This window comes from Glycine max, chromosome 16, assembly GCF_000004515.6.
Source record: "Glycine max cultivar Williams 82 chromosome 16, Glycine_max_v4.0, whole genome shotgun sequence".
Taxonomy (NCBI): Eukaryota; Viridiplantae; Streptophyta; class Magnoliopsida; order Fabales; family Fabaceae; genus Glycine; species Glycine max.
Genome location: NC_038252.2, coordinates 5697016 through 5723139, shown reverse-complemented (window position 1 = coordinate 5723139; position 26124 = coordinate 5697016). Strand labels below are relative to the sequence as shown.

At 30.6% G+C, this 26124-nt stretch overlaps 3 protein-coding genes across 7 annotated transcripts; 1 reads left to right on the top strand and 2 right to left on the bottom strand.

Moving 5' to 3' along the window:
* Positions 1-3533: 3533 nt before the first annotated feature.
* LOC100781073 (uncharacterized) lies at positions 3534-7162 on the top strand. Its single transcript, NM_001252790.2, has 3 exons — positions 3534-3964; positions 6061-6141; positions 6548-7162. The coding sequence occupies exons 1-3, from the start codon at positions 3727-3729 to the stop codon at positions 6976-6978; spliced, it is 750 nt and encodes a 249-aa protein (NP_001239719.1). The 5' UTR covers positions 3534-3726; the 3' UTR covers positions 6979-7162.
* Positions 7163-11968: 4806 nt separating this feature from the next.
* On the bottom strand, positions 11969-14660 carry LOC100819027 (pentatricopeptide repeat-containing protein At3g04130, mitochondrial). Its single transcript, XM_003548480.5, has 2 exons — positions 14414-14660; positions 11969-14245 (listed from the first exon to the last, which is right to left on the bottom strand). Exons 1-2 carry the CDS (start codon positions 14424-14426, stop codon positions 12843-12845), a joined length of 1416 nt encoding a protein of 471 aa, XP_003548528.2. The 5' UTR covers positions 14427-14660; the 3' UTR covers positions 11969-12842.
* A 5045-nt stretch (positions 14661-19705) lies between these two features.
* On the bottom strand, positions 19706-25218 carry LOC100780528 (DNA replication complex GINS protein PSF2). Of its 5 annotated transcripts, XM_006598974.4 has the most exons (9): positions 24802-25203; positions 23957-24023; positions 22512-22633; positions 22353-22427; positions 22151-22265; positions 21750-21849; positions 21545-21668; positions 20542-20694; positions 19706-20007 (listed from the first exon to the last, which is right to left on the bottom strand). In XM_006598974.4, exons 3-9 carry the CDS (start codon positions 22557-22559, stop codon positions 19990-19992), a joined length of 633 nt encoding a protein of 210 aa, XP_006599037.1. In that variant the 5' UTR covers positions 22560-22633; positions 23957-24023; positions 24802-25203; the 3' UTR covers positions 19706-19989. The 5 variants fall into 5 exon arrangements, with proteins under 5 accessions (XP_006599037.1, XP_003547654.1, XP_014624501.1 ...); XM_003547606.5 differs by lacking the exon at positions 23957-24023 and having other exon boundaries at positions 24802-25218; XM_014769015.3 differs by lacking the exon at positions 23957-24023 and having other exon boundaries at positions 24813-25217.
* Positions 25219-26124: the final 906 nt, after the last annotated feature.

The following is a 26124-nucleotide window of genomic DNA, read 5'->3' as shown; positions in this document are numbered from 1 at the left end:
TATAAAAATGTAACGATTCGAATATTAAAAGGAATATTTTCATAATGGGGAATATAATTTTTTGAAAGGGGGCATATAAATTTTAACACTTTTTTTCATATATAAAATTTTATACTGTCTGTAAAAAACAACTGACCGTGCATGTAAATTCAACTCTTAAAATTAAATTTTTAAGGTTTATATGTTTAGTTATGTTATCTACATCTTTGAATGTATGGTAGCTAAATCATAACATTATGATAAAACATGTTTAATTTAACTTAAAGTTTATGAAATAATCTTTTTTTAAAATAAAAAAACAACCATTTTAAAAGTTAAACATACACTAAATCTTATCTTCCTACACCAACTTGGTCAATAATGTTAGTTAATATTGTTAGTTAATTCCATCATTTTCAGCTTTAACCTAAATCAACTCAAACTTATTTAAGAAAAAAAGTATCTTCTCTCTGTCTCTTATTGCTGATTTGAAAACTTACACATCAAATAGGAAAGTTGATATGATTACGATGGCAATAGAAACAAAAAGAGAAAAGTTGATATAAAAAACCACGCCTTTATTTATTCGAATTCAATTGCTTACTTTATTAATTTTCCCCTTCCACAATGCATCCAGGTTTCTCGAATAGTCTGTACTCCTGTTTGTGAGGTATAAATAAAAAAAATATTAATAAATTTTATTCATTACAAAAGTGAAAATCACTTAAATTTTATTTATAACAAGATTTCAAAAAATATTTTATACATCTTAATGTTAAAATAAATATCAAATATTCATTCTTTTAAAAAAAATATCAAACATTCATTCTAAAGTAATAGTCAATTATAATTTTTTTTATTAATTATTACAATTCTTGTAATTTATCTTAATTATTTAAAGCTATCGTTCTTATAGGACCAGGTTCCTCTAAAGTACACCCTACACCTTAGAGGATAAAATGAAAAGATCTTAACCTTCTATATCAACGAATGATCCATATTATGACACCTCATTAATATTATCATTTGTTTTTCTAAATAAAAACATGTCATTATGTTATATGTGTTGTATTTTTATATAAACACATAAATGATAAATCATATTAGTTTTTAAAAATTTATAATTATTAAGGGGGTCTAACTTAGTTGATTGAGTAAGATATATGATGTTGGAGATAAATATGTATACCTAAGATTCAATTCATCATGTTATCAATTTTAGTAAAGAATTGTTTTTTATTTTATTGTTAAAATTAGAAGCATGTTATCATGATAAAGATTATGATAATAAAAAATAAGTTTTTTATAATTTTAGTCTAAATTATTCGTAGTATTATTGTGAATAGGATACTAATAATTCGAATAGATCTAATGTAGATCTGCCTCTTTTAATAGGTGTATACCAATTTTAATTGAGAGTTCTACAATGAATAAAAAACAGATCTAATCCAATTGATGACAGGGAAATACACACATTATTACATAAAGGAACTTAAAGCCAATAAGTAGAGAAAGAACCTTAAAATAAACATTTAGTAAAAGAAAAAAACTTAAATTAAGCAAAGAGAATGATGAAATTATTTTTCAGTTTAGGAAAGAAAATTACAATTTTGATCATGTACTAATAATTGATGTTTAATTCTGTCATATAAAAGGATAGAAAGAGAATTATTGATGTTTAATTGGTTGCCATGATAGTTTACACCCAATTTAAATTTAATAATTATTAATATGAACAATTCTTAGTAATGATTTTAGCTACATTACCAAATTATTGTTTCATAAATTATTTCAAATAGTGTAATATATATATATATATAACATTTTTAAATTGTAAATTAATTTAAGATTATCAAAATTAAAAAATTAATTCAAATACATATTTTAATAATAAGCCTTTGTTGGCTTAAATTTTTATTGAAAATTTTAGTGATGAATTAAATTTTAAACAGAAAGAAAATAAAAATCATAACTAAATAGTAGTTAAAAAAATTTAACATTATAAGATATTATATACATATGAAATAGTAGTGATAATTTCAAATGTTATTTTATTTATCCATAAACTTTTGTCACTTTTACTAACAGATACCCTAAAGTTTAATTTTAATTTTATCCAATTAATCATTAATTTTTTTTCTCTTTTGTAAATAGATACTATCAACTGTAATTGCATTTCAATTACATCCCAAATACTTCTTAAAATTTACTCATTTCATAAATAGTCTTTTATATTAAATTTGGATCAAATCTATACTCTATACTCTATTTCTACTTATATACATACAAAAATATTTTTAAAAGGAAATTTACACATGCCATTTTCAGGATATTTAGAAATTAAATTCATTTTTAATAACCATGAAAACCTACGTGTAGCATTAATTGATTTGATTGAAATACTTTTTAAATCGTAATACATGTTATTATTATATAAATCAATTGACATAAAACAAAAATTAAACAACATGGATTTGAATATCAAATCAAACTACAATAAAAGAAATACAATCTATAATATAATCATCATTAACATTAATATATTTTAAAAAATAATAAATCAATCTAAACCAAAAATTTATATACAAAATACTATTTTTAGAAATAAGTAATATAATTTTCATTCATATCTAAATATCCTGATTTTGACACGTAATATATAACAATTATAAATCATCGGATATCTTTTTTATGTAAATATAACAAAGGAAAACAAAAAACAATGTAACTTGAAACTGTTAGAAGAGACTAAGATGTTATAATGATAAAAGGTTAAAAAATCCAAAATGAAAGTTTAATATATTTGATAAGAAACAAACTTATATTCTAAAAAATATGAGTTCAATTTCTATTATTAATGTTTTATTGATATGTGTAACCTCTGATAGAACTCATCTAAACTTTTTATTATAAAAAAATTAATATTATAATCAAAATCTACTATTTTAGATAACTTCTGATAAAATCAATTATTTTTGTAATTTTTTTTACTTGTGTAAACAAACATAAATTAGTATTATTTCTTAAAATATTTTAAAAAATTTATTTTGTACTTTCATACTTAACAATTATTCTAAATTCATAGATTAATGCTTAAGATGAACACACTACATAGCTTATATATATATATATATATATATATATATATATATATATATAATATGCTTAAGATGAACACACTACATAGCTTATATATATATATATATATATTATTTTTTTATTCATAAAAATAAAAAACAAGTATCAATAGGTTTACAAAACATATAAATTCTATTAGAATATCGATTGAGTTAAATCTCTTTAGTACATATACGATTTCTTTACAAAGGAGTAAATTTATTATTTTTATTTTGAGAATTGATTAAATTGTGAAGGGGCCAATTTGTAGTTTATTTATGAGAGTAATATTAATGCATATGTGTGATGCAACCCCCCTTTCCTTTGAAGGCCAATCACCTCTTCCTTTCACCCCATCTTTTCTTCTTCTCCCTTCCATTGGGCGTTTTACTTTTCTTTTCTTACCAACGCATCTTTCTTCTTCTCTTTCCCCACCCTTTGCCATAACATAACGCCAAAACTCCTTCATTTCATTCTCTTCTTCCTCTCTTTCCACCCCCACTTTGCTCATTCTTCACCTCTCTTCTCTCTCTCACTTCCACTCCACTCTTCTCTCTCTCACATCATGAACTCTTCTTATATGCTGCAAGCTGGTGCTTCTTCTTCTTCTTCTTCCTCTTGAACAGTGAAATGGGTTTGTGTTCTTCTGTCCACCGAAACGAGCAAACCAACATGAAGCATCATCTAACACTCTCTTTTGAGTCCAAAACTGAAAGCCTTCTGATTCCTTCATCACCCTTCGAAGACAAAGAGAAACCCAAAAACGGAAACTTTGTGGTTGTTGCTGATGATGATGCGTTTAAGCCTCAGCAGTGGTCACCCTCCAGGTCCACCACCACCTTCTCAGTCAAAGACTGTGGGGATAACGGTAGGGTCTCTCTATTGGGTTCTTCCTTTCTTCAAAACTTTCTATTTTCATCAATCATCATCATCATAAAAAGTTGTTTTTTTTTATATTTTATTTTCATGTATCATCATCATATAAAGATTTTTTTTAAAGATGCTGTTTTGTTGATATAAATTGTCAGAACTGAAACTTTTTTTTTTATCTGGGGTTTTTTTTATATTAAGATTGGATTTTTATTGTAATTACCGTAGTCAGAGGTTTTGCCTTGTAACTTTGAGGTATTCTTACAAATTTCAGCTATGGAATTAATTATCATATTAAAACATGGTATTTTGATTATTCTTTTTTTCATAGTTACAGTATTTTTTTTTAATTCTCTGAATTACAATTGTTTATAATGATTACCTTGGTGTTTGCTCGATCTGATATGATTTATATATTAAATATCTGTTGTACTTTCGTATGATCATTGCTTTTTGTGATAAACAAATTGTTGGTAGAAAAACTATTCTGATTTTTCATAGCACAGTGTATTTCTCCTGTTTTTAAATTTTAACAGAACCTATTTCTGCAAATATGCTGTGTTTGCCTCTTCAGTTCCATGATGCTTTTTTGTTGCATATGCTTGTGATGACTACGATGGATTTTAGTCCTGGGTATGCAGTCTATGGAATCTTTTTACCTTTATTTGGTCTCTGTGGGGGTAGGATATTTTTCTGAATAAAAGGCTATTGGCATCAGCAATTTTTTAAGCCTTAACGATGATTACTTTGCTAAATAGTATTATTTTGTTGTTTAGTTGTTTGTTTTATTTTATTAGGAATAGGAAATTCTTCCTCCTTACTTCGATATTTTTTTCTTCACAAATGATTTTATGGTAATTTTTTTGTAAATGAATTTGCTGCTAGAGTTATTTTTAAGCAAGGATTCCATTAACAATTATACTAATTATTTGCTTTAAAATATGGCAAAAAGCCACCAGTGTCCTTGAGGATCCTGTTTTACTAAAATTGAGGACTTTCTCTCTTTGTGCTACTTGTTTTTGGTTGCATGAAAGTTTAGATAGACAGAGTATAATAGGCCATTTCATTGGCAAAGTGTTGGTTCCATTCATGATATGATTTGATTGCTACTTATGATTTTAGGTTCATGTGATGGAGGCTATTATGACAGTATTGTATAATTTGTATTAACTGTTATTTATGATATTATGGTAATGCTTATAAGTGATCATGGTCCCTCCTTTTGGAGCTTTTATCCTATTGGGGACCAGTAGTTTAGCACCACTCTGATGGCAGTAACTCTATCTGTGAATAAGTATTCTCTCTAAATATTATGCATTTTTGCAGTCAATTTCAAGTTATGGACCACAACATGCTGGTCATTTGAAGGTTACTATTGAGGAAGAATTGTAGAACTAGTAATTATCTTGAAATTGGATGAAGGAAAAATTGCTATTTAATGACAAAGATAAGATAATATTGGAAAATGTAACTCTAATTATCATAAAATGTACGAAATGTCCGAACAATGTAATCTGCCTTTCTGACCTGTTCTAACAATTATGCTATGGCTCTTGGACTACTATATGTTGTTTTATGTTGAGTAGGGTCTTCTTAACATACTGGAACAGAAAGTAGACTCAACTGCTTTTGCAATAAATGAGTCCCATATGCAGACTTGAATTGGCTCATGTGCTTGTTTACAGAGTCTGTGTTGTGATTGAGATTTCAGATTAACTGACATGGAAAGTTCTATCAACTTTAACATGTTAGTTACCTAATTACAAGTAGTTGAATTCATGCTGTCTTATACCCCCCTTTCCAACAAAGGAACTTAAATGACTACATTGGCCCTATGAAATACTTGTCAATAGATGAAGTGGTAAGGACTAAGATTTTGTCTCTAGTAAAATTCCAGAATCAAGAAGCCAACTTATCATTTTACTGGTCGCTTTGAATTTTTTTTATTACTTTATTAGTTCATTTAATGAAATCCAAGTTAGCCCTTCATATGTCATACACATTTTTTTATTATCATTATTTTTTGGTAATATTCATTGGTCAGTGTAATATTCATATAACAATTTTTTGAACTTGGATTTTTATACTGTACAGATGGCAAAGAGGAATCATTTTTTGATTCAAAGGCCTGGTTAGACTCAGACTGTGACGATGATTTCTATAGTGTAAAGGGTGGTAAGGATACCCTGCAATGCCTTTTCCTTTAGCAGTTTTTTTACTAGAGCATCTTAATCTGTTTACTTGGCATGATTATCATATTATGTGCTTAACAATGAATAGGAGATGAAACATTGCACAGTTAATATTTTATGGAGGAAAAAATTGGAAGGAAACACAAAATTGTCAGTCATGAAAGGTTCATGATTTAGAATATGACAGTTAAATTGTCATGTAAATAATAACTTAATCAGCAGCATTAGCATTTATATGAATTATCAAACCACTTTTTTGAAGAATGCAGAACTTCTATAGAGCCTGTGGATATTTTTTCCTTTTGCTATAGTTTCTCTCTTCTCAACGTTTTACCATGACCCACCCTTCTCCCTCCAATTGACTTGTTTATTCCTCTGTTTTCATCTAGAGTTTACCCCATCTCGTGGCAGCACTCCAGTGCACCACATTTTTCTCAACAAAACCACTCCTTCTGAGCCTTGTTCTGTTCCGGAACCATCTCCAACAACACAAAAGAAAAAGCTGTTGGATCTTTTTCGCGAAAGTGTCAGAGAAAACCAAAGTGATGATGCTGAGAACACTTTCGGCAACGAAAAGAAAGAAGTGAAACCAACAATGGTACATGATCTTATTCCTAAATCTGCACACAGTACTCCTTATGTCTCGGGAGGAAATTCTGCATGTAGCAGTGAAAGAACAATGAATGATGATCATGCACCGATTAGAGAGAAACCAGTTAAATCTGTTCAGTGCTGCCTTCCAAGCTTGGCTTCTTGTCGTAGCTTCAGCGAGAGGAAGAGGAAGACAAGTCCTGCAATAGCAGCTAATGGAACAGCATGACTCAGATGAGCAATGTACCTTCTTAGACATAATCATGATGGAAGTTAAAGATCTATGAATTGAATATGATAATGTACATCTTTAAAGTTATCCCTGTAAAGAGCCAAGTAGTAATATGAATTTGAAAGCATGTACACAAACGGAAGAGACGTTTTATGTCAATAAGCAATGAGTTTTTGGTTTCATAATCATTCTCAAGGGGATAACATCATCTAAATTGGCTCTATACTTAGGTTAGGTACTGTTATTGTATGTGAGATACATAAACATGATCCAACTAAGTAAGGTTAGTTATCATAACATTTTTTTTGGATGTACTAAGTTTATGCAAGGTTTTCAAACATATAGTCAAATTCTCATTTTGTCGACCGGAATCATTATTTTAAGTTAAAATATTTTAATGTGTTAATAAGTTGTTGGTTTAAGTGATATTAGATTCGATTTTTTTAAGTATAATTTTAGATTCGAGTCTTATGAATATAAAAAACGTGGTTAATAGAAAAGAATCATACTAAAGTTGATTAGTCAAATTTTTTGATATTCATCTGGACAACCTAATACCAATAATATGATATTCAAAAAGTAAAAAAAATATTTATATTAATAAGACATCAAGTTAAAAATTTGACTTAATTGTATTTTTTATCTCTAATTTTTTAATTTTTGGCAAATTTTACTTCTAACTTTTAAGAAAGGGGTGAATTTTATCCTCCATTAATTTATTCTTTAACTTAATTGCATTTTTACTCCAATTTTTTTTTTTGACAAATTTTATACTCAACTTTTTTTTTTTTTACTTTTTGGTGAATTTTATCATTAAAAAGTGCAATTAATCATTAAAGTTTAAACTCATGTTTAAATGAAAAATTTCTTCGTATATAAATATGTTTTCAACGCCTCACCGGTAACTTTATTCATGGGTGTTAGTTTAAATGAAAATTTTCTTCATATATAAATAATTTTTCAATACCTCACTGGTAACTTTATTCATGAGTGTTTTAAAATGGCAGTGCTGAGTTTTTTTTTTTTTTTCCTCTAAAAATGCAGAGATTATTTGTTATTTTTATTTCTCCAAATGTTTCAAATCTCAAATACTTGATCTAATAAAGTTTTAGCATAGAGTTGATAGGAGTGAAATCGAGTCAAATTTGGCTGAACTTATTTCAATATAATTCATTCAATAAAAATTGATACATTTCAAAATTCGACTTGAATTTGCCATATTTGTTAGTTCAATTCTAGTTCCTGACAAGTTTAATTTATTCGCTCAAATCCTATGAATTAATTATCAAAATAATTTGGATTCGAAAACTTCAAATTCATCATCTTATGAATGCATTTGATTCATGCACGAGTTAAACTTCAAATTCAAAATAATTAAGCCGAGTTACTAATGCAATGCATTTTAATGTATGCCAAACTTAATTGGATTACAAATTTGGTTTATAAACCAAATTCAATGAATTCTTAATTTTGAGTGGTTTGATTAGTTGTCAATCCTAATAGTTGGTGGGCAAATTGTGGGGCTATTTGAAGAAGAAAAGACTTTGGGAGAGCTGTTGTAGTTTGGCTGAAGAAGATATCAAATTATAGTAGTAGGTGGAAAAACCTCTTTAGGGGAAATTAAGCACGAGGAAATCAAATTCCTTAAAGTCTTTTCTCGACATTAAGTAGGCATCGATTTCTCTTTTGTACAGAACCAACAGAGACATATTATTTGACTTGAAACTTATTATCAATGCTTCTATATGTTATAATTTCTAATTGAAGTAATCATTTTACTTAGATACAACTAAGTATCCGGCATCACTTGCATACAACATTGCCAGCACTCATCAAAGGGCAACGAACTCAACCTCGGAAAGCATGTTATAGGCTTTCAAGTTTCTAACGGTAGTGCCATCAGATAGTTTCATATTATATATAGAGAGAGAGAGGGGACGTGATGCAGATGAACACAATAATGGTTACAAAGGTTACTTTGGTAGTGACGGTGGTCATCATGACGGTGATGATGATAAGGAAATGTCATGATTACGGTGCTGATTATGACAGATCATAATAATTTTTGAGATATTTTTAAGAGTGATAAATTAGATCCTTTTAGATATTTGATTTTCATGAGTATTTTAGAGATTTTGTAGTTAAATGAAATTTTAATTTGAATTTAAAATATTTTTTTATCTAACAGTTCTATGACCCTCTCAATCGTTAGATTAAAATTGAAGGTTTATATTAAAAATATTTTAAATTCAAAATAAACATCATTTAACCATAAAATTTATAAAAGATTCACTAAATAGAAAATCAAATATGCAAAACATCTAATTTATCATGCCCTAAAATATCTAAAAGTTATCATTACTATCACCACAATCATGATGTCATTGTCACCACTAGTCATTGTCGTCATTATTGTTGACATTACCATTGTTTTTGATGGTGGTGGCAGTCATGAAAGTGGTAATGATGATGATTATAACAGTAGTAGTAATAGTCATGATGATAACGATGAGTTTAAATTGTTTTAAGACGTAACAAATTAGATTTTTTGGATATTTGATTTTCTGTTTAGTAAATCTTTTATAAATTTTAAGATTTATTATGAGATTTTGGTTTAACGGTTGGAATTGATCATTTTTATCCTCATATATAACATATCAAGGAACATTATTATTCTAATTATCAGAGGACTCTTCCTGATATGTAAAAGTACTACTAAGTACTACTCCAACGAGGAGATGTTGAAGCACAATTAGGGCCACAGTAAGGCTGACTTTTTCTCCATCTCAATACAGTGATATTTGTAACACCTACAAGTTGTTTTGGTGCTTCTTACTACACTTTTATAGGTGTCAAGTGTTATATTTTTTGTTTTTAATTATAAGATTATTTTTATAACTTTATTTATCCTTTTTTATAAGATTTTTTAAAAAAATTTCTTGATGTATTAATTTTTTTATGTATCTTAATTATTTTCTCTCCAAATATTAATGAGAATCAATTAAGTGAATAGAAATAAAAAAATGATAATTTTAGAATAATAATACAAATAATTAATATGATTAAGTAAATTAACTATTTTTCTTACGGGACTTAAATTATTTCAAAAAAATTTATAATTGGGGCGCATCATTATAATTGCTGACTTTTGGATTTGAATACTCTTAAGCATGTTCAATAAGTTTTGCATATGACCAATTGAGGCACTATTGTTGTAGTTTGATATCTGTTGTTACTTGTTATACATTGTGATACTAGTATATATAACTCCGTAATAGACTAATAGGTGAACAAAAGAAAGTTTAAGACATGCTGCTCCGGTATTGTCCTCCTTGTATTGCTTTACATATTAATAATGAATTGTATTGAGTTTTCCCGGTAACAAAAAAAACACAAATGCTGATCCAAAGAATTTATTTCAGAAAATAAAAAAAGTTTGAAGTTCACAAATTTCATATTAATATATTAAAGTTAAGATTTCTTTGAAAGAACAACTTAAAAAATGGCACAAAGTGAATCCCCGAAATACAAAAAAAAAAAAAAAAAAACAGTAAATTCGCAGCATTTGGATCCTAACTAAAATCACCACCACATGCAAACTCGAAAATGAAAACTTTAAAGACCTCACACCAACACAAAATAACTAACAAAAAACTTGGACAAAAGTTTTTTTTATCTTATATTATCTGAAAAACATCAATTTAGTTATAAAAATTAACACCACTGCTGAATTTGATCCATGTATTACAAAAATAAATAATAAATTTAAGCCCAAGTATCTGACTTGTCTTCTAAGATTCTTCCTTTTCACTTAACCTTTGAGTTATGATTTTAATTTGCGATTGCGGTCACATTCTAATGAATTAGAAAACCTTTACATTACAGGTAATTACGAAAAAATGTGACTGATACAATCGTGTTACAATTGCGTAATGTCAAAATACCATGCCATACCTGATTACCCTTTGACTATGTTAAGTTTGTTTGTTTGTTTTTTAATAATTAACGCATCTATATACTTATAGCTTCTAAGCATGGTCATTTTTAGCCCACTTATTATATGAGAAGTAACCAAAATTTTCTGATTAACTTCCCAAGAGGCTAGACATAACCTTTTTCGGCCATATGAAATAAAAACACCAGACATACAGAGTACAACTCTTGCCAAGAATTTATGCAATGTCCTGTAACAATCACAAGTTCAACTCATGCAGCGTGTGGCCTTCAATTTCAAACTTTACAATGAGAACAAATGTTGACAACAATAAATAAACTATAAATACAGTTTTGGCACCAAAAGCAACTCTAATCATTCTTGCACCACCTTCAGAAACATGTTGTCAGCTTTAAAGGTTAAATGAAATGAAAGAAATTGGCATGAAAATGATTAAGAACATTTTATATCTCTAATTGTTTATGTTATATTTGGGGTCTCGAGATGTGGTAAGTAATAGACACTACCTGTATCCCACATTCAACTTGTTAAGCTTCTATGGCTTACTCATGCCCCTCAGTAGTCCAAATACTTGGTTATTTGAACATAAGAGGGCAGCAGAGTAGAGCCCCTTCAAATTTGTTTATCTTTTTTTTTTCAGATGAAATTTAACATTATTATTCAACAAATCCCCAATCATCAACTTCATATTCTACAATAACGACATATCATGAGATAGAACTGAACTCTTTATAGACAACCCTATAGAATTTCCTGTTCCAAAACAACTAGACACTACCATCATAATAAAAAACAAACACTTCCATTAATAAGTGTAACATGAAATTTCACAGCTCAAAGTGACTAAGGAGTAAGAACCATTCATTTCTAACAAAACTTAGCTAAAAAGGGATCCCAACCACTTCAACTAAAATAAAATATCCACCAAAAAGTCAAAAACCATGAAAGTTAAGCAACAATCAAAGGACAACACAATTTGAAATGATAAAAAAAAAAGTTCTAACGAGATGAACACCAAGACAAAACACAAAGTATAAATAGTAGGTAAACCATTTAACAAAGAATAAAAAAACAAGAAATGCAACTCAAAACAGATGAAAAATAGAACTCCTTCATTCTTCATTTTGCTCTTTTACTATACCATCTCCCTGCTCCTATCCTTCATCTTCTAAAATCCTTCAAAATGATAGCAATTAGCAAATTCTTCATCTGTAAAGTGTAAAGGGATTGGATACTATGCCAGAGTTATCTATGTTCATCTTTGCTCCCATAAACATAGACTGCACTTCTCAAAAACACTTTAAAAATCATGTTCTGTCCTTTGTAATTGTTTCTTGGTTCTTCAATGCAAATTTTGAGCCAAAATTTGCATGATTTGCTTTGTAATGCAGCAAAGGTGATTCACTGAACATAGGTGAAGATATTCTTTTATCTCCTTAGGCAGTTATTACTGGAGCCTAAATTCAGAATTATGTGGACAAGACTCTAATTCAGTCTCAGCCTGGCAACTCTAAAACCAAACATGCCTGCAAAGAAGAAAATTATTGAGCAATCCGAGGATAGTATGGCCAAAGTAAAGAGAAACCAAAGGGTTTTAGGGAAGAACAAAGGAACAATTATCAAGGGATAGCACATGACTTTTAAAGTGTTTTGAGAAGCGGAGGAGGCTATGTTACATAATATGGGAGCAAAGATGAACATGGATCTCAAAAATTTATACTATTAATCAAAGGGTAGAAACTAAAAGGCTTAGAAAATAAGAAATGTCTTAGCACTTGAGCTATGATATACTTTCTAAAATATTCCATGCCATTCTCTTCTATTGTTGTCATGGTTTTGTCTCAAATGGTTAAAATAATGTGCAACAAGGCAGTGTTGTGGGCACACAAATAAGAGACTCATGCATTTACAATTTTTTCATAAGATCCTCAATTTTCTCAGCAGCTTGGTACATATTTTTCTGCTTGACTTCATCCAATAGCAAACGGCAAGTTCTGTATCTAGGTATTATATCTTGATCAATCATCTCCTCAAATAGAGAGAATGCCCAATTGCATCTATCTTCTCTACAAAGCCCGTGAATTAGCAGTGTATAGGTTGAAAGATCAAGACTGAGATGCTGTTTATTAATCATGTCATTTAATATCTCACTCAACACACCATCTATTTTTCCACTTCTAAAGCAAGACTTGATCAATGGGTGGTAAGTCTGAGCATCAGGCTTACAACCACCTGAATTTTCCATCTCCTTCAATATTTCTAAAGCTCTCTTTTCTTGTGCATGATAACAAAACATAGAAATCATTGAATTATAGGTGGATGTATTTGGGGAAACACCAGCCTTAGGCATTTCCACCTTGAATACATCGGCAGCATCATCTAATCTACCTGCTCTCCCCAATGTATGTATCAACGAATTGAAGAAAAGAGTATCAGGCCTACATCCAGAAGACCTCATTCTCTCAGGTACTTTCAAAGCTTCCTCGAACTTTTTAGCCTTTCCTAGTGCACACATGATAGAAGTATAAGTTATCACATTTGCAGAGCACCCTTGAGCCTGCATTTCATCAAGAAGCTCATACACCCTGCTGAAATTCCCTTCTTGACAGTAACACTGAATGAGGGTGGAATAACTTATAACACAGGGGTGAAAACCATATCCTTTCATCTCTTGAATCGTCCAATGTGCCTCGTCCACACGGCAGATTTTGCACCATCCATGAATGAAGATGTTAAACGTGTGAGCATTGGGAGCAATGTGCTGCTTCAGTTCCAAGAAAATTTCACGAGCTTGCTGCACGAATTTCTCTTTGCACAGGGTATCGAGCAACAAGTTCATGGATTCCGTGTTCTTCTCCAATCCAAGAGCTTGCAAGTCATCAAATATCCTCACAGCATCTACCCACTGCCCTGCTCCAACAAACCGTCTCATGGCCTTCGCCACAGTATTCATATTGACAAGACCACCCTCGCGCATTTCTTCTAACAAATCCCTCAACTTTTCCATAACCTTCATCCTACCCAATATGTCTACCATCATATCATACGACTCCGACGAATGTCTAAAGCTCGGTCGCGAACTGGCCCATCTGAATACCCCCAATGCAGACTTCCAATCATCCTTGTATCGCCAGAGCAACCGGTGAACAAGGTCTCGGGAGAGGGGTATGAAATCACAAGCTTGATCATTGAAAAGGGTGTGAAGGGTTTCTTCCTCACTGCTTCCTTTGCCAAGTTTCGCAGTGAGAATGTCCACATACCTGGTGAGGTCTTCTTCACATTGTTCTTTATGGGAAAAGTGTCTATTTCCTAGAGAAGATGCATAGCATATGCAACGGGAATCAGCAATAACAACAGCACGATATAGTATTGATTGCATGAGGGTGGTTTCAGAAAACATGAAACAAACACTCAGGAACAGAAATTAGGGTTTGAGTAAATGCGAATGAGAAGCGTTTATGTCAACAAAAGCATTACCCAGAGGAAGCATAGTAGAAGCAGCAATTCCAAGGAGAGAAACTTGCCTCTGCTTTTAACGTGCGGTGTGTGGAGAAAGGGTCGAGGAAGAGATGGGTGGCGCTGGTTCGGCGCTCAAGGCGGAACCAGCGGCAACGGGTGGACTTGGAGTGGCGGCGGGAGAAGATTTCATCGGAAAGGCAGGTTTTGGGAAATGCGGTGCTGTTTTTAGATATTGGATCGGACTAATTTCACCATTAAGTTGAATATTTTCAGCACCAATATTCCGTTTCAATATGTAATTATCTAATTCATTAAAATTAAGAAGACTTGTTAATTTAGTGGATAAAAATAAATTTATATTAATTTTATAATTTTTTTAAAATTATCTTTCTCATTATTTTTTTAATGATTTATTAATATATTATCTTTTTTATTTTAATAAATAATATTTTTAATATAAAATAATTAATTTAAGAAATTAAACATAATTTTAAACTTGAATTTTATAAATAAAAATGAGATAATAAAGTTTAGTACACATGACCTAATATAATAATAAAATAATCAAACATAATTGTTACACTTTTTTTAGAGGGAAGGGCTGGAAAGAGTGAGTAATTAGGGGATACTGCTTCTTAAGTTCACAGTGAACACATTCCATCAAGTAGTAGTTGCTACTTAGGGTGTGAAATGCAAAGAGACTAGTTGAAAAAAATATTTGGGTAAAGTATGAAAAAAAAATTTAAAAAAATACTTAGAAGAGCCTATAGCGGCTTAGAGATTAGTAAATGGAATTTGTAGAGACTTAAAATACTAGTTTAAGTGTTTCTTGTAGAGGTTCATAATATTGGGTACGGGAACTTATGGAGTATTTAAAAAAAAGAATATCACAACTATGTGTTTGGTCTTAATGGAGAAAGCCTACAAGTGTAGGTACTAAATGTTGTTCATGTTGGATTCAAATAATTTAAATTCCTTTATGTGTTGTATCCTTCTATAGTACTTATTTACTTTTTGTTAGTTGCATGATTATTTTTAGTTTTGTAGAAACCTTGTTTACAAAAGTTTTACTATGATATTTTATCAAAAGATTTTTACAAAGCAGTTTTATTATTAAAAAGCAACATCTACCTTGCATTCGAAAAGTGAAAAACCAAAATTTGTGTGAAAAAAAATGTGATTTTATAAGATAGCTTCTAAAGTAGTAACATTAAGTTTTTTACTCGAAAACTCATCATTTTATCCAAGTACTTAAGAAGAAAAAACCTTACTCCTAAATATCTTCTAATTTTCAAGCAAGAAGATTAAGAAGAAAAACCAAAAGCAAACATGTCTTTTGAAAAAAAGAAAAAACCTAATTAGTTCATATGTTATTATTCAATCTCCCTTCTAGTGATTGCACACACACACTCATGGTATCAATCAAGAGTGGACTTTTTCGACCATACACATTCAGGTGAAATTTATGTTGGTTAATCTTTTAGTTATTTGTATTTTATTTTACTTGTCCATGGGAATTGATATGGTAACATTATTCAAATGAAGAGGTCGTTTGTAGTTCTTAGCATATTTCATTCATGTTATAAATTACAATCATTCCACTTTAAATTATTTTTGTTTTATTTTTTATTCATGTATGGGTAAGCAGATTTCAATGAGTGGATTATATCATTCAAAATTGTTCACCACATGGCCTTCATGTTGCAACTATGTATACTCCACCTACTTGGTTGTTATATGGAATTCATGCTATGATGATGCATTGATATACTAGTATCATTTAATAGACCAAATATATCTTTTTCATATGACATCCATGTCGCAACTATGCACAGAGTGACATGTCATTTAATGAATTATTTAAATATTCAGTCATATGTCATTTACTTTGTTGGTATATTGATTTATCTTTCATTATTTTTTTTGGTATTCATGTGAATCGATATGATAATATTATTCAAATGAAGAGATCATTTATAGTTTTTACCATATGTCATTTAAGGTGTATATTATGTTTGTCCCACTTAAATGATTTTTGTTTTATATTTTTTTATCAGTGTAGGTAAGTCTAATTTCAGCAAGTGAATTATATGGTACAAATTTATTTGGCACATGACATTCATACCAAAATTATGTGTATTGTTATATGGAATTCATGCTACCACTATATATAGTAGTACCATTGAATATACACCCTTGGCTAGTACAATTAAATAATACTGATGGTTCTTCCTGGGGGGGTCCCCTGGTCATGCTAGATCATGAGGCATTTTTAGAGATCACAGTGGTGGCATAGTGGGTTGCTTCTCTTCCTATATAGGAATCAAATCAGCTTTGTCTGCTGAAGTTCTTGCTGCCCTTTTAGCTCTTGAAATTGCCAAAGAAAAAGGCTGGACAAACATTTGGTTGGAGTGACTCAACTCTGGTTATCTAGGCTTTTAAGAGTCCTAGTTTGGTGCCTGCCTAGGCTTTGGGATTTTTTTTTTTTTTTGTAAAGACATAGTTTGTCTTTTCACACATTTATTGGGAGAGCAATTATTGTGCTGACTAGTTAGCCAATTTTAGAGCCTTGTCTCAGCTGACTTCACCTGGTGGGATTCAGTCCCATTTTTTGTTAGGGATGAATTCCTTAGAAATAGAATCAATCTACCCCATTATGGGTTTCTATAAATTTTGTATGGGTTTTGGTCTAATCCTCCCATTTTGTTTATCTTTTCTCTTTCTTATTAATGATATTTGACTGGTGGTGCTGAGGTGGGATTTTGAGGGATGCTAACCTAGTTATGATTCCTTCTCTTGCCTCATTCTTCCCTGTCAATTTATATAAAAAAAAAATCTAAATTATTTATTTATTTTTCTTTGATTTTCATGTAAAAAAAAACCTAATTATGTATTTTTGTCCCTGAAGTTACACAATATCATAATTTTTTTTTCCTGATAATGAGTTTTTTCACGAACTTTATCCCTCAATATAAACTGCCACAATTAAGACAATTTTGTAGTGGATTTTACTTTAAACCACCACAATTAATTAAAACAATTTGTGGTATTTTGAAGATTAGCAGGAAAAATTTGGAATAAATAAATAAATGAGTGAGCGAAAGCACCATTTTTTTTAATAACCTGAGTATAGAGAAAAGCCAATTAGATGACGAAGATTGAGACAATGAGTTGGAAATTAAGTCCACTCAAGATGACGACTTTAGTGCATAAATCTCTTTGCTTGTTTCTCATTGTGGTGATCTCTTAGTGCATAACCAGTATATGTGAGAAATATCACAAGTTATTATTTGGTCATTATTTTATCATTTTCTTACAAATATTGTGAACTTAATATTTTGTATATTACTATGCACTTTGAAATATTAAGTGGATCACATATATGTTAAACAACACTTTTGGAGTCAACTCTATATTATAGTTATAACTTGGATCACCTTAATCATGAGGAGGATTTTCCAAGGATGAATGTGTGATTCTTGTGAGTAGGAAATGTTTTACTTAATATGTTGATTTATGGCTTGATAGTCAGTTTGCATGGTTGTAAAGCATTAATAGATGAAAAAGCATCATAATTTGTTTATCGTTGATTCCTTCGTAGAATTTGCAGACTTTCCACTCTAATTTATTAAAAATTTAACCTCATTAATCGATACCAGAAAATGGAAATTGAATCAAATCCCATGATTGTAAATATAACAGCGGAAACTTATAGCTCAATTCATGACAGTTTCATAATAAGATTTCAATTTATTCAGCAAAGTTGTAGGCCTAGTTCTAAGCTTTGCATAATTATAATTAATGGTCTAACCCAAGATTTTAAAAATCGGATGGGACCGACTAGTTCAATCAGTTCTCTTGGAAATTGGTCTAGTGATCGATTCGTTTGCTCCTAAAAATTAGACTATTTTAGAATCAGTGTGAACCAATCAATAACCGTTCCAAAATCTATCAAGAACCAATAAGAGACTTGATTTGAATCAGTATTTAAAAAATAATAATAAACACTTACTGTATTTAATAAGAACTACAAATAGGTATAAATTGTTTTTGTCAATTACTAGGGGATGTCTCTTTATATATTTTAAATAAAAATAAAATAAAAGGAAGAAGAAAGGTTTAGAAGTAAAAAAAAAAGTAAGGAAAGGAAGTAATTAACTAAAAAGTAGTGGGGCAATTGTTAAAAAAAGAATAAACCGACGAACGATAAAACTGTTGTAAATTATTATTATTTTTCTTATAAAACATATAATCTACTCATTTATATTAATTTACAAATTTTTATATCTTAATTTTCATAATTTTATATTATATTAATATGTCATTTTTTGTTTTATTCTAGATGTAAATTTGTTATTATTGAATATTGTTGTATATTTTATTAAAAAAATAAATATAAGTATTATGATATATTTTATTTGAACTTTTATTTGTACTTTGAATGTTAAAAGTTAAAATCCTATAAAATGTGATTTTATTTTAGTTTTTAGAGCTATAAATTATGATATTATGTTTTATTAAATATTATTTTATGCATTATTATTATTTTATTATATCGATTTGATCACTATTGAACCAATAAACCTTAAGCCATTGCTCTTAACCGATGTAATGACTGATCCAATTTTAAGAAAATTGATTTGACCTATAAGTTGAGTTGAAAAATAAACTGATTTGAAAGGTTAGAGAAAGTACCAAATTGAGTTCATAACAGAGCATCTTCCATTATACATTCCTTTCTATGGATATTCGGTTACAATCTCATTGAATATACTTTATACTAATTTGTTTTGTTGCAACTTAGGAAGCACAAACACTTTTGATGAATGTCGTGTCCACATGTGTGACACCGACACTCTTCAAACACACGACAGACAGTGTTAAGCATGTTTTTGTTATATCCGATGACGTCACTGGTTATTTTTCTTCGTCATTGTGTCATCAACGTTTGCAGCCTTGTTTTTCTTTTCTAGTTCGCTAACTTCCTCTTATTTGGTGTGTTTCAAGTACACCCTTTGTAAGTCTTGATTTTATATATATATATATATATATATATATATATATATCGTGTCCCATGTCCTACACCATGTGTCTCCGTATCCGTGTCCGTGCTTCTTACAACCCATGTCCTACACCATGTGTCCATGTGTCTCTGTATCCGTGTCCGTGCTTCTTACAACATACTATAATACAATCGCGTGCCACATAACATTTTCTTTTATGTTACAAAAGTAAATAAAAAATATGACCGATACTCCCTGCATTCGTATTTAATCCTCAATCACTATAATAGCAAGCAAAAGATAGACATTAAATACTTAACACTACTAATAGAATTAACAACATAAAGTATATGGGGGCATGGCCATGTTAATCCCATGAAGTGCTTTGCTTTTTCAGACTCTTGACAAATAATTATGAGAATATTTTGAGAGAACATTACTTTCTGAAGATTCGACCATGTCTCAAGCCATTCATTTACACTGAAGTCAGCAGCAAAGAAAGTTGTGAAGTATTTCTCATGAAAGATGCCCCTTTGAAGCGGGCCAAATGCTTATGATTCTAGAAGAGATGTTACCAATAGGTGACAATGACTATCTTCGTAGTTGTCTCTGCAAAAGCAAATATCAGTTGCATGAAAACCATTTCCTAAGATGAAGATAATGCATGTGATCTACCAATTTTTTTCCCACAATCAATTTATACTTTAGTCATATTGATTTGTATCAATGATGTAGGAAATGAATAGGACTATAAAAGGGGATCTATAGTTTCACAGAAATTTCCTCATCATCTGAAGCATTAAAAAAATGACTTAAATATACTTTTAATCCTTCAAATTTGAGAGGTCTGTCTTTTTTAGTCCTTCAAATTAAAATTTGCATTTTTTAATCCCTCAAATTTGCAAAAAGTTGTTTTAGTCCCTCTTGCAGTCAACAACTGCCACAATTTATGCATTCAAACTGCCAAAAATTTGTCAGGAGAAATTAAAAAATGCATTTAAGGAATTTGAGGGACTCAAATGCAAATTTTAATTTGGAAGACTAAAAAATACTGACTCCTAAATTTGAAGGACTTAAACATAATTAAGCTAACAAAAATTATACAGTGAATGCAAAAAATATTTCCATGGAAATCAAACATACTCTTGGAGCATTGTTGATAACTTGGGGGCGCCTATCAGAAACTCTCTCTGGGTCTGGTATCAGCTCTGGACTATCATGCTTATAAAATGCCTGTAAAGCTCTTCCAATAAATGGACGAACAATATTCACTTCCATTGCAGATAAATTTTTAATCTGCAATATACAAAGAAGTATGAGATGCATTTGTCAGCAGAGAAATAAAAAGACATGTGATGAGACTAATGGCCTTGTTCTCCAGCCAGCTTTTGTCTCCCATACCAAAACACTAGAAGCTACAGAAAGGCTGAACAAAGGTGAATGCATTCAATTCTCAAAGCAGTTATTAAAAATGCAGTGTGAGAGACGAACATCCCAATCTTCTCCACTTCCAATTTGAAATTAATTTTATGATTATGGAGACAATTATGAGCCTAGAATGCAGTATTTGACATCATCTATATCATGTAGTGGCTTTCTATGGGCGGGGGAGAAATTGTCTTGTTTCCTGGCTTGCATTCAGTTTACAAAGGTACTAATATGAAAGAGACATGCAGCACAAAACAAACTTAAGATTCAAATTTATAATCTATCCAGGGTTCAGAAGATTTTGGTTGTTGTGATCTGCTACTGCTAATGAAGAATTTGTTATGTTCACATCTTTCTTCAAAATTTTGTTTTCTTAAATTTAGTGACATGGAAAATTTCTTGAACATTGGTAGCAGAAGCACAAATGAGATGAGAAAATGGTTATATACCTACCTTTCAACAAGGACCACAAACAAGTTTAAATTTATGAGATGAAGAATTCATATATGATTGTTTGTTAGATAAATCCTAGTAGTAAACAGAAAAGAAACAGATACACAGGAGGAACTGACTACACCACATGGTATGATGGTTGTCTAAAATTGTTTCAGTAGATCTTAATTAACCTTACTAAAAGCATGCATTTAGAATCAGAGATGAATCCAGACTACTACAAATAAATACCCCCCACCACAAAAAAAAAAAGTAGAAATACTACCTTAACAGCAATTGTACGACCATTAAATGCTTCCAAATCAGTTTCAACTTTATGAAACCGAACATTTCTGATGTCCTCAATTAGAGACCTCACCATATATACATCAGGAATGTTGTCACGTGCACTAAAGATTAAAAAAAAAGGAAGTTAACGTAGTAAAATGACAGTATCTAACAGAATAAGATATTAGTGCCTCTAAACTTACTGATCAAAAAGAAGTCTTGAGATTTCCACATAATGAAATGGCAATTGATCTGACATCTCTTGAGAGTCTCGCTCTGCCTCCAAAACTTGACTCAACTTCTCTAACCACACAAATGTATTGGAGTAATATTAGGTCTTTATTTCCTGCTACTTTTACGGTTTTACCTTAACACAGCCATAATATTCCCATGAATCTTAAACCAGCAAATGATCAAAAGGCAGCACTACTCTCATATCTTACCTTGACATTATAAACCAGCTGACAACTTGTCATGAGCAAAATCAAGCAATATAAAATACAAACAGTTGATTAACAGGACCCAAAATAGCATATAACAATGGGGGCTAAAAAACTGGCATGAAGTTGTTGAAACAAAAATATAAGAAAGAAAGGAAGCTCACCAACAGACATCCATTGGGGAGGGCAAATGGAGCACTTGCCTCTCTTCTTGAGAGCAGTGGCCAACCACAGTGGTACTTGGGTAACAATCTGGGGCGTAAATGGGCCAAAATCTCCCTACCATTGTTAATAAATAAGAAAAGGTTATGTACTTATGTTATCAGCAAAAAGAACCAGGGTCGGGGTGTTCAAATTATTGCTTACAGAAATGAAATTGAGAGCACTCATTTTGAGATTGGGTACAATGTCCACGATCTCATCTTCAGCAATGAACTCAAGCTGAGTGAAAGGCAAAACAATAATATATTAATATAATTATTAAAAATGACAATTTGAGAAAGTTATGGAATACAAATAACATACCTCCTCAGCTGAAAACAATGAAAGGTCATGGTTTGATTGCCCGGCCATCTTGTCTCTTTCAATTTGAACTCAACCGAATGGCTACAATATACTGTTTTACTTCTACTGTATGGAGATAAAATCTGGAGGATAAAATATACCAGTTAACAAATGCAGCCCACTGCAAATTCAACAAGTTCAGTAGTATATCATTATCTATTGCAAAATTGAGTAGAAAAAAGAAACAAACGAACAAAAAAGCCATTGACAACAACTGAATATAGTACAAGAGAGGGAGAAGAGGCACCAAAACAAAGAAGCAAAGGTTATTCTTGAAAAACAAAAAGCCAAAGAAACAAAGCTAACTACTGGCATTTTAGTATTTTACCAACCCAACCTATATGTGTGTGTGTGTGATTATTTATTTTATTTATTTTTTATTAAAGCCCAATTTTTGTATTCTAAAAACAAAAAACATCATGATTTTAGTTCTCAGAAAATTTAGAATCCATTTAGTCCCATGTCCTCAAATTGGTCCTAGAAGAAATGTAGTGGAGCTCATATTTAGGGACTAATTAGATGACATTTTTGCATGAGTTAGGCACTAAAATGATGATACTTTGCATTATTGAGAGAGAAAAAATTGAAGACCAACATGTCGATAAACACTTGTATATTTTTTTCCAAACTTTAAAATCCATAGGCATACTACTTGTCCAACTAAAGTCAAGACACGAGATTGATAAGTGGAACGAGACATCATAAAATTAATTTCCAATGCATCTAAATTGTAACAAACAGCATAAAAACTTTGAAAATAAAACGTGATCAAATGAAATTACTATTAAACACTAAACAGCAAAGCAGAAAGCTAATTCTTGGATCATAAATTGTATCATCATAAGATTGCCATTATTGAGAAGCAAAGGCAATTACTTCATTGAATATTCATTCAATTTTGGCAGTGTGCCATCATACTGCTCTGGCACCATTACATAAACATAATAATATGATGGGCAAATTGGTATATTCTTGGGGGCTTGTGGCTTTGGAGAATATAAAAGTTTACTTAAGTCATTGCCCTTAATCCAATATCTCATATTCTCATTACCCAGCCTCAGATTCACTTTACTGTTTGCTTCCTCCATACAAATCGTGCATTAAAAATAATTTAACTTCTATTATTAATGTAATAAATCAAGATTTTTTGCAAAATTGAACAAAAAAATCCCTGTGAATGGGCCTATAAGGTGTCAATGGCACACTAATTGTCACAGCTCTTTTATGATCATGTGCAATCTTCACTGGCCAAGACTTCTGTCACTTTGTCTTCTTAAGACATGAGCCACACCTATATGCTCAAAGAATGACCCTCCAGTTAAGTTTCTTTTGTTCCTCTTTTCCTTATTAAAACCGAAAGTGAAATTTGCTGTGAAGTGAATGAATAATAAAGCAATTTACTGTACCAGAAAGGACGGATTTGTGAGAAACCACCCTTCACACCCACTGATCATGTTTATGCTAGGCAACATTCTGTACACATGAATAAAAACAAAAGAAAAAAGTATGATCTCATGCTCCTCCTGCACGAATTTCTGAGTTTAAGGTTCTAAAATCTATTGCAGGCCCCAAAATAGAAATATATTGCATAGGAAAACGTTCACTAAAATCAGACAGACAATTGTAGAAAATTCATTTTCATTAGATCATGTCAATCTCTCACACAAGGGAAAGATGAGAATGTGGAGCCACTGCTAGCGTCTTCATCTTATGACCAGGATGATTCGTCTGAGGTGGCTGTGCTTCTTAATTCGAGTGAGGGAGCGGTGAATCAGAAGAGAAGGCATAAATGCTGGGAAGGTTTTATGTTCATTGAGGCTATAGTAAAGGCTGATTTCTTTGTTGGTGTTGGCATGGGGTTCCTGTTCTCAATAATAGGTATTGCCCAAGGTGAGAAAGACACCACCATCTTGCCATCAATTTTTTCAGTGTTTGCAATTTTGTGGGGCAGCTTGGTGGAGGAGTTGTTTCAGAACATTTTGCCAGACATGTTACATTTATTTATGCTGGGTAAATTTAGGTATAGTCTTAAGATAAAATTAATTAACTAAGCAAAATCTATGAACAAGAAAAAAAAAAAAAAAAACTCTCTCAGAAAGCCATCACAAAAGCTTGATGTTTACACAAAACGCAATGATGATTTAAACATTTCTAGTTGTTCAGTAAATCAAATTTTGAAACAAAACAGAATGTAATTTGTAAATTGTAAACACTAGATTGAGATTTCAGAACGAGAGTGAGTGGCGGTTACCTGGTTCTTACTTCTTAGGGTTGTTTCAGCGCCTTCGTGTTTGTTTCAACCTTTGAGCTTGACACGAACGAGTAAACCTCCCGTTGATCTTGATCAGATGGGCCGCCGCGGCGTCGGAGTGCGCGGCGCAGACGGCGGGCTTGGGGTCGGTGGCGGCGTCGTAAAGATAGTGAAAATTATTAGCAAATGATATAACTGAGCAGAGTATACACCTTTATGTGCGGACAGTGGATCTGCGGAAACGCAGACTTGGGGCTGCAAGGTTGGGTGGTGGCGCGGTGGCACGGTGTCGCTCTATCAAGACCACACGGCTGCCGGCAAGTATGGAAGGAAAACTTTGTAACCCTAGAATAAAAGAACAGAAGAGGAGGAAAGGAAGCCACCTGTTATTGGCTTGACGAGGTGGTTTTAACTTTCAACTTACTAAAAATATTTTTATTAAAAGCACTAAAAAATAATGCAGTAACACACTTTTCCTGATTTTTAAATTATTTTTTATAAAACATATATTTTTATATTTTATAAAACATATATATAATAAAAACATATATATATTTTAAGTAAGAATTGGATCTATAAATTTAAAGATGTGTACATTTTGATCGATTTGATTCGCGGATTCGCAAGTTATTAAATCTTGAAAAATCACAATCAACAAAATTTATTTAATTTTCTTTTAAAATTATTATATAAGTTTCCTTAAATCTTAGGACGGAATTGAATGAGTACAAAGAGTTCAATTTTGTTTCTTTTTTGAAGTTATTATATAAGTTTTCTTAAAATCAATTTTTTTATCGTTACTTGTTAAATAATCCAATAAGAATAAGGTGACATTTTTATTGAAAATATTTTTTTTAACTTGATGAAATTAGATTCCTGCCTCCCAGTATAATTTTGTCAAAACACCCAACTAAAAAACATTTTCAAACATTTCCTAAAATAGATTCGCACCAGACCCCCCAAGTCATGCTATAATTAATAAGATCTTCAAATATAAGAATGTTATATATTTGTGGCCTTAAAATATAAGGATACTGTTGCATATTATTTAAAAAATATAAGATATTTTGATAATAAAGAAATTTTATTTCATCAATTTTTGTTATTATACAGTCAGTTATTTCTAGGCTCTAATTAAATCATAAAATCAATGTAATAAAAAAATATCTTAAAAAAATAATTATTTCAAATAACTTATTTTTATTCGTTCATAATTAGTAATTAATTTTAAATATAACTTATTATATAACTAATTTATTCATAATCAGTTATATATCCATATTTTAAAAATAATAACTAATTAATCGTTATAACAAGTTATAA